This window comes from Drosophila melanogaster, chromosome X, assembly GCF_000001215.4.
Source record: "Drosophila melanogaster chromosome X".
Classification (NCBI taxonomy): domain Eukaryota; kingdom Metazoa; phylum Arthropoda; class Insecta; order Diptera; family Drosophilidae; genus Drosophila; species Drosophila melanogaster.
In genome coordinates this window covers 7098516-7110543 of record NC_004354.4, presented here as the reverse complement: position 1 = coordinate 7110543, position 12028 = coordinate 7098516, and the positions used below count along the sequence as shown (strand labels likewise).

The window sequence follows — 12028 nt, the reverse complement described above, 5'->3', positions numbered from 1 at the left end:
GCACCTATAGAATTTATTGAACATTTATGTTCTTATTATGCTTAAATGTTTCTTATTATTTGGACAAATTTGTTTTTGAAAAGCGCGCCCTTCTCAATGTTCTTTGATTACGCATAACTCCGCCAGGGGGCGCCTTTTGATCTAAAAGCATTTAGTAACCAACACACTTGTTGATATCGATAGCAGATCCGTTGAGCAATTGCAATCGATGCGAGGTGACGTGACGCAGAGCCATCTCTAGCTCAGAGTGACCAGTATGCGTTGAATTTTACCACGAAAACAAAATAAAATATATAAACGTTCGATGTTAATACCAATTAGATTAGAATACATTCGCTAAGGCTACAAACTGACTGCGCCATTCGTTTAAGCACATCGAAACAAATACACTATTCGTTCACTGAGATGTGTGAAAGATTCGATGGTTTGCTAGATCGTTTTCGGGTTAATCCCTGAGGAAAAACCCGTTTATCGACGTCGATCAGCGGGTTGGGCGGCGTGCGGTGGAGAAAGGGGAGTGGTTGGGGCTGAAGAACGAGTGGGGGAAGGAGGAGAAGCGATAACAAGAACGACGCCGAAAAAAAAGAGGTAGTTAACGAGTTGACAAGCCAAAAGCAACAATAACAAGCTGGAAAGAAGGAGAGCTGGAAGTTGTTGGAACGAGTGAGAGGGTGCGAGCGAGAGAGGGCGAACGCACCTGGAACAGGTTACCCCTTCCAGCGTTCGTTCCACCGAAGAACGAAGAATCTGCATATAGTTCGGATTCTTTGGAAAGAAAAGAGGGAACCCAGCGCGAAGAAAACCCCGAAATCTGATCTTTTCCACATTTCGATTCCTTTAGAGAAACGGAAATCGGAACACCAAGCGAAGAAACGTATCGAATTCGTATTCTTCGGAACGAAAGAACAACAAATCAGCCGCAATGAAGCCAACCTGCATATTGTGTCTCCTGGTGGTGATCCTCCTGCATCCGCGCATCTCAAAATCCTCAACGAGCGGCAACCCCAGTGCCAGTTCCAGTTCCAGTTCTCCGCCAGAAATCCCCGCCTTCCGGCAATGCGAAACCATTCGCATTGAGATGTGCCGCAAGATCGGCTACAATGAGACCTCCATGCCAAATCTGGTGGGTAACGAAATGCAAACGGACGTGGAGTACACACTGCAAACCTTTGCACCACTGATCGAATACGACTGCAGTTCCCAGTTGAAGCTGTTCCTGTGCGCCGCCTACGTGCCCATGTGCACGCCCAAAGCTCCAGTCCATGCCATCGGTCCGTGCCGGAGTCTCTGTGAGTCCGTGCGAATACGTTGTCATCCAGTTTTGCAGGGATTCGGATTTCCATGGCCACCGGCTCTCGACTGCGATAAATTTCCGCGAGAGAACAACCACGAGACGATGTGTATGGAAGGTCCCGGTGAATTGCATCAGCCGCAGCAGGAGCAGGATTTGTATGGGCTACCGGGCCAAGGAATACCCGGTGGATTGGGCGGTAAACTGCCCATGGATTGCTCGGGACTGGCCAAATCGCATCTGTACGTAAGGCTACCCAGATCTGGACGCTGTGCACCACTCTGCGAGGCGGACATACTGTTCACACCGGCGGAGAAGCATCTGGCAGAGATCTGGGTCTCCACATGGGCCTATGCCGCTTTGGGTTTGGCCCTGGTAGCCACCGTGTGTCTTTTGGCCAGCGATGGCAGTCGTTTGGCCAGCGCCAAGTGGTCCAGATTGTTGTCGCCGCTGATTTGGTGCCACAACATGGTCACCTTGGGCTGGGCAGTGCGCTTTATGGTGGGAAGAACGGGAACTGCGTGCGGCACGGATCCCCAGGCGCCCAATGAATCCCTACTCACCGTGGACGGACTGTCCAATGCCTCCTGCGCTAGTGTCTTCCTTATGCGCTACTATTTTGGAATGGCCGCCTGCGCTTGGTATTAGATTATAATATATACTTAATATTATAGAAACTATATTCCCATATCCTATTTGTAGGTGGGCTGTGCTCTGTTTGGGCTGGCACCGCGACATTCGTCGGCACAGTCCGGACTCCAAGGGCCATGTGGTCATTCCCTCGAACTTTGGAGGCAGTCCGGCGAAGAGGAACAGTGCCAAGACGGCTCAGCAGGATCTAACGCAAAACAACTTTGTGTGCTTCGTGGCCTGGGGATTGCCGGCCTTTCAAACGTCAGCAGTGATCGTTGCCCGTTTCGTGGATGCTGACGAGTTGCTTGGTGAGATATGCTATAGATCCGCCGGAGAATTCGGAGAGTAACCCAACCATACGCTCTTCTAGGCGCCTGTTTCGTAGGCAATCAGTCGGATAAGGCGCTACAGATATTGGTGGCTACGCCCGTTTTTTGCTACTGGATCTTTGGCTCGATGAATCTGATCTCCGGCTATTTGGTACACTGTCGCACCAAGGAGATCCTGAGGAATAGCAATGCACTCAGCGTGCAACAGCAACTGCAACAGCTAAGCGCACACAGTAGTTCCGGCATTGGCATATTCCTTTTCATCTATGGACTTGCATGTGCCATGCTTCTGTTGGCTGTCATTTACGAGTTTGCCAACATCGATGTCTGGCTGGGATCGGGTGATACCAATACGCCACTTTGGCCATTTTTGTTGCGCGCCTTCATGGAACTGATGCTGGGCATTTGCTGTTTTGCCTGGGTACTTGGACCAAGCATTTCCACTCTCTACAAGAGGCAAGTCAGCAATGGCAAAATGGTGAAGCATACGTCTGCCGGAGCAGCAACTGGACACCTGGACGGGCATAGTAGCTCGCGTGGATCGCATGCGGCTTGCAATAGCACGGTGGTCTCCTACCATTCGGTGCGAACTTCTATGGCCAGTGTTCCGTTGCCGCCAAGTCCGTACAAACTGAAGACTTCGCCTGGTACCGGCTCTATATCGCTGAATCAGATGTCCAACTATTCGCTGGGCAGGAGCGTGCATCACCAGCAGCGCCATTCGCCGCATCATCATCATCACCAGCAGCAGCAGCATCATCAGTTCCATCCCCACCACAATCACCAGCATCACTCCACATCCTCGCATCGGCTGTATTATCCGCCAGGTAGCTATGCCTCGCAAAAGTACAGCCAGCACGGCAGCTACTATCCCCACTTGCAGCAGTATGGCAATGAGACGCTACTCTAGACGGAATTGGATTAGGTACCATTTCAGGGCAGGAAATGCTTCCTGCTTCCAGTCAATGTTCCTGCAGCAGCTGCTGTGCCAAAGTCAATCCTCTACTATAACTTAATGCGGTTTCGGGTATCGAAAGAGGCAAAGCAACTTAAATGGGTGGGGAAACGGTCCAATTTGTTTGTCATAAAACGATCGTGAGATAACGATATCGTTATTTCGATTTTAGTTGCTTTGCCTGTCCATAGAACACAATGGGGTAAACCGATCTATGTACTGTGTATATAACCCCGGAAATGTGCTCTTAGTGCTTTAGTTTGGGCCTTTATCGCGAGGTCATAGGTCATCTACAATGTATTTGTAATTGCCCTAGATGGGCTTCATATCCTATTTTCCTGTGTGTACTTAATGTTGCTCCTAATTAGTTGCCCCTTGCGTTGCCTTTTTACCATTTTGGTGTAACCAAATTCAATAATCGCTCTTGCCTTTTAGACATTAGGACTTAATGTGTGTCGCCTTTGCGTACATAACACATATATACATATATATATTTAGCATTTTTATATAAATTCTTTTTTTTTGAGTTAGAGAGAGAGAGAAACGCGCAGCAACCAAATACTGTGATACGCATGTTCATGTCTTCAAAAACAAAAAAATAAAAATGGGAACCAGAAACTAGGTTTCCAACTTTGCTGTCTTCTCCCGATGCCGAAACAAGTGTACTTAACAATCGAAAAAAAAAAACGCAATTGCAATCGTAGCCGTAATGCCTAATTGTATTCAGTGTGCCATTAGCTTTAGGGACTTAACTGAAACGAGTCAATATCATGAAATTACCTTAAAAGAGTCCTTTTCCAGCAACGAACTTTGGCGGAATTACTGAGGGTTTTCCTTCAACTTCTGCTGATTTTCGCACAGAAAAAGTCCTACTTCTAAATGTCCAACTAACTAGCTAAGAAACTAACTAACCTTTATACAATTGCGGGCTAATACGAATCGTATGGAGCCCGCGACTAACAGTATATGTATTGTATTGTATTGTATTTTATATGTGTATTTTTTTTATTATCATATATGTATATGTATAACTTATTTGCTAGCGAATAAAGTGTCGAAAAGTTAATATCTGTTTTGATTCATTTCGTTTCGCATGGTTTTTACCAAGTAAAAGAGTCTCCAAGTGTCGCCAGTACTCCATGAGCATTTTGTTTCGCCTTCCTGCCAAGAAAATCGCCACCTTGCACAACCCACCTGGCAAGTGGGTGGCCCAGTGGGCGCCTACTGCCGTGTGGGTGGCAAGGTCGCCTCGCTGCGTGTTGGTTCGCATAGGACGATGGTTTCGTTGCGATTGTTGTTGCCGCTGCTGTTGTTGTTGCTGCTACTGGTCGTGGTCGACATGGCCCGCGGGTGCCAATTGTCAAGGTCCTCGTCGCCGTGCTCCTTGGCCCTGTGGTAGTTCTCCAATTCGCTGGCATACTTGCTGCTGGTGATACCAAGCAGGTGGGCCAGCCCACCGCCCACATAGTCGATGCCGGCCAGGAATCGGTTGCCCATCCTGCTGGCCTTGTAACGCAGGCGTGGTCCCAGCGGCATTTCGCTCTAAAAGGTGGCAAAAAAAAAAAAAGCGGGCTAAATGAGTCACGCTAAATGGTCAATGAGGAGGGGGGCGGGGGGTGGCAGCTGCTTATCTTTTTCGTGGCCCTGGGCCCTGTTTGTTTACTTAAACAGCTCAAAACACACATTTTCATTGAAAGATATAAAATTTCTCACATTATTATCATAATTCGCTTCGAACATTAGTCACGTCTCGAGCTCAAAGTGAAAAGTTATTATCTGGATCAGGAGAACTGGGCTAATCTTGAGCAAATTTAACTAACTGTGTTAATCCGGACAATCCCGCTTTAAAAAAGGTAAACAAGCAATGCAGCTACATGACCATGTACTAAATGGATGGCCGGAAGTGCATTACTCCACCCATAATCCTTGCTGAATGTATGTACCTCGTTTAAATGGACGTCGTAGCATTTGTCGCCCATTTCCGCATCCGCCTCGTCCTCGCTGCCCGAGGACAACTCCTCCATGACGCCGTCGCTAAAGTACAGCATGCGCTTGTTGGACTGCAGTTCAAGGGCGCTCACATTGTCCGTCTCGGATGCACTTGCTCCACTCGCAGATGCCAGTTCCAATCCTCCAGCTGCACTGCGTACTTCGCCACTCTTGTTCCTCTCCGCTGACATGGCTATGGATAGCTCTAAACCCGATTAAGTACCGCCTCGATTGATTGACGCTGCGCGAATGTTTTTGCTTGCGCTTGAGCTTCGTTTGAATCGCAGCCGCCGTTTTGGTCATGAAAAAAGCGGACGCGGGTCAACGCCAAATGCGTATACGGCCGGCTGGGGGCCAAAATGTCCTTGGGTTGGGGGCCACCGGCGAAACGACTCACAAACGGCGAGAATCGCGTGCCATGGGGCGCTTGGCGCAGTTAGGTGCAAAGCAAATCGATAAACTAAAAGCCGCTTTCAAACAGCAAAAAAAAAAGTCGAAACAAAACAAAGGTGCGGCAGTGTGACCAGCTGATGGTTTTTGCAAGCTAACTGGATATTAATTTAGATGTATTGTAATAAAAATGAAATTGCAGTCGTATATATCGTAAATGTTTTTGTTTATAAAAATAATTAATAATATAATAAAAAAATTAAGTTGTGCGTGCACATCCTGTGCTTATAATTTAAATAATATAACAATAAAAAATATTATATTATTAAATAATTAAGTTTAATGGTTTCCTACTCTGTACAATTGACTGGTGCAATGGTTATTAACTTAGCAATATATTCAAAAACTAAAATGGTTATCTAGTGTTCCATATTTAACCATCGCTTGCAATGCATCGCGTTTTAAAGCTCTGGTCACACCAAACAGCTGTTTTGTTTGCTTCGTTTAATTCGTTCTTTTTGCAACAAATTGCATCCCAATCTTCCAAAGCAGGTATCCAAACATGGAGTCCCCAACCTCGCACCTGGTGGCCAAGGGTGAGTGGAAAAAGCGGCAGCCGTCAATGGAATCGGGGTCATAAATTCCCAATTAGATTTCCAGGTGACGGGTGTTTCGCGCAGCGGACGCGTACGCAAAAAATCGTCGAAATTGTTGGATTTTGAATCTCCGGATGAGATCGAGAAGCGCACAAGGCGTCACAGTGGCGCCAGACAGCCAGCCAGATATTCGGGCCGCGGCAGGCCATCGAATGCGCTGCGTGATCTGGATCTTGACCAGGAGATGCTCGTGGATGATGGCATTATCTCGGATAGCGAGGAATTCCATCCGGATACAACGGCAACGGTCGTGGCCATTCTGAATTCCGACGATGAACTGGACAATCTGGTGCAGGATATCGTCGATGGTGTCCAGGCGGAGGCCACCAGCCAAGAGTCATCCGTCCGTCAGAGTCTTTACATGCGCGAGAAGTCCAACAAGCGGCAGGTGCTCAAGGACGGCAAGGTGGTGAGTGCCAAGGTGCAGCGCAAGGACAAGGGCAAGCAGCGCTACACCGCCTACAGTCTGTGGGCCAAGGAGGCGCGACAGAAGGATCTCCAGGATCTAGGTAGGTTGCTACACATCTGTGCGCTCTCTATCGCTTATTGACCATTCCCCGCACGCTTGCAGACTTCACCAGCGCGACCAGACGCCTCAGCGAGCTGTGGGCGAACGTTTCCAATCGGGACAAGAACACCTGGCGGCGCAAGGCCAAAATCGAGGCGTCCAGGGCCAAAACTCGCGACAAAACCGCTGCAAACGGTGCAACCCAGCCGGCGAGCAACGGCAGCACGGCTCTGGCAGATGCCACGCAGCACGAGACGATCTTTCAGAACCGTGCGACAACAAGTCGCACTCGAAAACTGGCCGCCGATCGGCAGCAATCCTCAATAGAAGCGGCTGCCGCAGCGGCGGCAGCAGCAGCGACTGGCACCAACACACAGCGGCGCAGCATCAGCACACGAAGTGCCAGGTCGCAGGTCTCGAAGAGCGCGACGAAACAAGCGCAAGTGCACACGGATGCGGACGTCAGCGGCCGGACTGGGGGTCAGCTGAAGCAGGAGGAGGTGCAAAAGACCAGCATCGAAGTGATCGATGCGGCCGCACATCTGAAGCTGCTCGGCGAGAGCCTGACTGTGATTGGCGAGCGACTGAAGAAGCACAATGGATACGTGGCGCTATCGGGCAGCTTGTCCGTGCTCCTCGACAGCCTGCTCTGCGCCATGGGACCGCTGCTCTGCATGACCACGCAAATACCCGGCATGGAGAACAATGTGCAGTTGAGCAAAAATCTGGCCGACACGCTCGACAACATCGCCTACGTAATGCCCGGACTATGAAGTAAATTCCGGATTGCAACTGCAAATGCATACATATATATATATATATAATCATACCAGGCCGCTGCGCTTCCAGCGGCGACTAGAGTCGCCATCGGGATCTGTATGTTTGTAAGGAGTTGGCCAACCTGGAAATAGTTAATCGCATTAGATATGCCTAGTTGATAAACTGAAGCATCTAGATCGTAAGTAAAAGGTCTCCCTCTAATTGAGTTTTTTTTTTATTTGCTTCTTGAATTGAAATTCGTACGCTAAAAAGTTTAGTAGTTCACTTATTTATTTCCACTTTTTGTTTTTTGCAACATTTAAGCACAAATCATCGAAACATTGGTAGAATTAGGCAACATTAAATATCCTATAATCCTTAAGTGAAATAAATGTGAATCACAAGATTCTTATTTCAGCTTCAAATTAAGCAGGCACTTTTTATAATAAACGTAATAAATAAAGATAAATATAAAAGCTAAAAATATGAGATGATTTCTTCCTCTGCCCAAAAATCTTTATAAAAGTGAAATATTTTTAAAAATGATCTCAAATAAGCCATAATTGAAGGTTCGAATAGTGGAACTATAAGCTAGATATAAACTTTAAATATTTATAAATACGTTAATTATTTGCTTACTTTCTAGAGATGGCACTTCGCTGGTGCGCCATCGATGACTTGGCTTGCCGTTACAACGGCGAGCTATCGATGTTACATCGCCGCCCTGCCCACCACTAGCCAGTCCGCGGAAAGTAAATAAGAAGACGGACGCCAAATCGAATCTTCCCACATCCCCGGATGCAGTGCAGCAAGCTCTGGGTCCCTGAGAATCCTGCGTGGGCCTGGGATTCCGAATCCTCTTCCGCCCCGGATCCGCACGTCAGCGCGGCATCCGCATCCGCCACCGCTTCCGCCCACGCACAGCATCCGCAGCCACATCCGCGGCAGCAAAAAAACGGTGAGTTTTCCACCTGCATTTTTTTTTGGATTTTCCGGGGGGGGGGGGGGCAGCAGCTGTGATTGGGATGGAAAATACTTGTGTAGGTGGACGGTCAGGTTGTAGGGGCGAATTGCGTGACGGCAGCGCTACAAATTGGATTAGTGCGGCGATTGATTCTGAATGGGAGATGTAAACAATCTTCCTGTGCACTGAGAAAAATAACATGGTAAAGCAAGGCACAAAAAAAGATGGAAAGATTGGTTGAATAAGATAAAATAGGTTTAAGACTAAGCTGAAATATCATTAGCCAAAAAACATGAATGTGAAATGAATTACTTTAAAGGATTCTTAAGCACAATTTGTTTAGAAAATAAATTCGATTCAGTAACTGTTAAATTCAAAGCTTAAAAAGAAATGGAATACCTTGCGATTTGCAGTCCAGACATTTTCTCGCAGTGCACTAGCTCCCCGCCCGCTGTTTTGTAATTGGCAATATAAGGAATGCCCGAGGTATCTATTTTTATACCGCTTAGCATAGTCGTTATGGTGATAAATTCCGAAGGGGGGGTGGGGGGTTTGTTCGTTATGCTTTTCAACCCCGTGACCTCCCACCGCGCCCAATGGGGCATACTTTTGGGGGCGCCGGGAACTGGGAGGTGTTTTAATTCCACCATCGTTGGTTTATTGAAAAGTTGTCATAACTCAGAACAGACAAGCCAGCAAAGTTTCGAGTCCTCTCAATTGCGGGCAAATACAGGCAGATCTTAAAACTATAATGTTTCATTAAATTCACGCCGTCATTGAATCGAATATCGTGTTTTCCCGTTGGTAACTATCTAGATATATGAACTAATTTAAAAGGAAAACTCAAGGTTTTTATGTAAAACGAACGCGTGGTTTTTCTAGCAGCTCATTTTCATTTCAATTGAACTTTAAGATGAGCTTAAAACTCGCCTTTCGCATTTCAAATACCAAATAATTGGTAAACATTGCCATTTACACAATCAATCATATTATAACTTCTTCGGGTAATGAGAATGAAAACCTTTTCTTTTGGATTGAAAGTGCAATCGGATTCCGAGAGACGCCATAATCATAATAGTGCGCCCGCGGATGGGCATATGTTCATTTGTACATACATACATCTCATCCGAATCGGACTTTGAGCCATGTTCTCGACACGCGAGATAAGCGGCCGGCAATCAGAGAACTGGTTTCAATTGCGGATCGGGTCAAAATCGCCCAACCTTGGGCCATTGTATGCAAGTTGTCTGTGCGAAACTCAATGAGCATAAATTAGTCTCAATGCAGGAATGCCTCAAGTGTCCGGCCGCTCGTCCATTTCCATTGTCCAACCATTATTGCAGCTGGCCAAGCGCTGGCTTATCACTCGAGGCGAGGCCCAAAAGGCGAAGATAGAGACGAATGATAATCAATTGGCCATAAAACGGGTGAAGTGTGGATGGTGTTTGGGTTAGCCGGGTTAGTCGTCGTCTGTCTAATCGAGTGGCAATCAATCAATTTGGCAAATCGGACAACCAATTCACAATCTAATCCACAGTCTATCCACGATGAGCAACAGCGAAGGAAGCGGCCACGAAAGTGGAATCCGTACACTGAATCGCAATGCGAATGGAAACGGCAATGGAGACCTCAGTCTGATGCAGGATCTGCAGCATAAGTACGCCTTCCTCGAGAATCTCTTCAGCAAGTTCTGGAAGTCTATCATCAAGTCGAATTCCAATCTCAAACTGCAGTTGCGCAATGTCAAGTGGAAGAATGCCAAGGCGAAGCCCGGCTGTGCCTACCAGCCAACGGAGGTGAGTTCTATACATTGTATGTGTACAGTACACCTGACGCCTAAACCACATTTACTCTATCCAAAAAAAAACAGATCGAGCAGGTGGCCAATGTGATTACTCACGGCATTTGGATACTGCCCGCCGTTTTTGCGGCCATCAAGCTGTTTGAACGCTCCTCCAGCGCCAGCCAGTATCTGGTTGCTTGGGTCTACGGCGGAGCCCTGTGCATGCTCTTCACGGTGTCCACCTTCTTCCACTGCTCCTGCTATTGCGCCGAGCACAAGTGAGTGCGCACACAGGCTGATTTAACCATTTGATTTGTACATTTTTGTATACCTCCACTAGACCACCGAAGAATGTCAAGGCCTGGCCCTGTCTCGGCTGGCAGACGTATCAGGGGCTCAAGAACGTGCTCCATCGCTGCGACAGGGCGATGATCTATGTGTTCATCGCCGGATCGTACTTCCCCTGGCTCACGCTAGAGAACACCGATCATTCGGCCATACTCTTCTGCATGGAATGGGTCATCTGGCTGATGGCGGGCATAGGAATTGCCTACCAGCAGGTGGGTTCATTTACAGCACCCGTGTTCACATGCTCCTTAAGGTGAAATTTCCTTTTGTTTGGCGAAAACAGGTCTTCCACGAGCGCTACAAGTGTCTGGAGACGTTCTTCTATCTGGTGATGGGCCTGGGACCCGCTCTAGTCGTTGTGTTCACTGGCCACCACTTCCACGGTATGATGCAGCTCAAGTTCGGCGGCGGCTTCTACATTCTGGGCATTGTATTCTTCAAGGCGGACGGCACGATACCCATGGCCCATGCCATTTGGCATCTGTTTGTGGTGCTGGCCGCCGGATGTCACTATTACGCCATCCTGGTGAATCTATATCCAAGCGAGGGAGCCGCAGCACCGTGAACAAACGAGCGCCACAAAGCAGTTGTGGTAACATGCAGCGAATTTAGAACTTAGAGTACTTAACGACAGGGATTCGATGTTGTCAGCCATGTGTAACGTATTCCTATGATATACCCGATGTACCCGAGTCTCTGCTCCACAATTAGCCAAATTTTAAGCGAGCGAGGACGCCTAGCTTGTAGTCTAGTTGTAGCATTACGAACTAACTAAATCGAAACGATTCTTGTGATCAGTATGTGCGGTCTTGCCAAAGATTCAAATTGTGCGAGTGCTCATCTCTCCCTCTCCCTCTCAACTTTAACTTGATATTATTAGCGATATTCATATATTTAGTATCCATAACGACCCGTTTTGGCCATGTGTTTCTCAAAAGACTTTGAACCGTACTCAAAAGGCAAAGGACACGAATATTAAACTTGTACAAATATCCGAGAGTTAACGACCTGAACCTTTTGAACACTAGAAGCCCGCCTATCCCGCATTGCATTATGCATGTTTATACAGATTATACAGATATATTATATACCCATATATACCCATATACACAAGTAGATAGAATTAAGAGGCCATCCGATCCGCGAGTCCAGCCCCTTCGGCCAGTTTCATCGCCGAGCTCAGGGACAAATCGATGTGTTCGCAGATACTGAAGAAGGTGACTATTTACAAATACGCTTGATATCTTGATATTTTCGGGGCCTGGCTCGCGATCGGCGGATATAGCTTTCGTGTACTACTCGTATTTATGGTGCAGATCGATTAGTTTTAATGGCTCTAATAAATTGTATATTTCCAAATGAAAGCAAAGGGCTCAGATGTTTGTTGCGTGCTCAAATATAATTGTTCGTTTTACAATGTTAT

General features: G+C 47.2%; 4 protein-coding genes across 6 annotated transcripts; 3 read left to right on the top strand and 1 right to left on the bottom strand.

Moving 5' to 3' along the window:
* Nucleotides 1-222: 222 nt before the first annotated feature.
* Nucleotides 223-4272, top strand: fz4 (frizzled 4). 2 transcript variants are annotated; one of them, NM_167119.3, is made up of 4 exons: nucleotides 223-588; nucleotides 842-1932; nucleotides 1994-2232; nucleotides 2295-4272. In NM_167119.3, exons 2-4 carry the CDS (start codon nucleotides 923-925, stop codon nucleotides 3161-3163), a joined length of 2118 nt encoding a protein of 705 aa, NP_727170.2. In that variant the 5' UTR covers nucleotides 223-588; nucleotides 842-922; the 3' UTR covers nucleotides 3164-4272. The 2 variants fall into 2 exon arrangements, with proteins under 2 accessions (NP_727170.2, NP_511068.2); NM_078513.3 differs by having other exon boundaries at nucleotides 223-1932.
* CG8300 (uncharacterized protein) lies at nucleotides 4199-5659 on the bottom strand. The gene is made up of 2 exons (NM_132156.3): nucleotides 5152-5659; nucleotides 4199-4750 (listed from the first exon to the last, which is right to left on the bottom strand). The coding sequence occupies exons 1-2, from the start codon at nucleotides 5386-5388 to the stop codon at nucleotides 4430-4432; spliced, it is 558 nt and encodes a 185-aa protein (NP_572384.1). The 5' UTR covers nucleotides 5389-5659; the 3' UTR covers nucleotides 4199-4429.
* A 393-nt stretch (nucleotides 5660-6052) lies between these two features.
* CG4617 (uncharacterized protein) lies at nucleotides 6053-7989 on the top strand. Of its 2 annotated transcripts, NM_132155.3 has the most exons (4): nucleotides 6053-6183; nucleotides 6240-6752; nucleotides 6815-7709; nucleotides 7835-7989. In NM_132155.3, the coding sequence occupies exons 1-3, from the start codon at nucleotides 6150-6152 to the stop codon at nucleotides 7522-7524; spliced, it is 1257 nt and encodes a 418-aa protein (NP_572383.1). In that variant the 5' UTR covers nucleotides 6053-6149; the 3' UTR covers nucleotides 7525-7709; nucleotides 7835-7989. The 2 variants fall into 2 exon arrangements, with proteins under 2 accessions (NP_572383.1, NP_001259308.1); NM_001272379.1 differs by having other exon boundaries at nucleotides 6815-7989.
* Nucleotides 7990-8243: 254 nt separating this feature from the next.
* On the top strand, nucleotides 8244-11966 carry CG4615 (uncharacterized protein). Its single transcript, NM_132154.3, has 5 exons — nucleotides 8244-8468; nucleotides 10012-10270; nucleotides 10345-10535; nucleotides 10598-10817; nucleotides 10889-11966. The coding sequence occupies exons 2-5, from the start codon at nucleotides 10022-10024 to the stop codon at nucleotides 11168-11170; spliced, it is 942 nt and encodes a 313-aa protein (NP_572382.1). The 5' UTR covers nucleotides 8244-8468; nucleotides 10012-10021; the 3' UTR covers nucleotides 11171-11966.
* The last annotated feature ends 62 nt before the right edge of the window (nucleotides 11967-12028 follow it).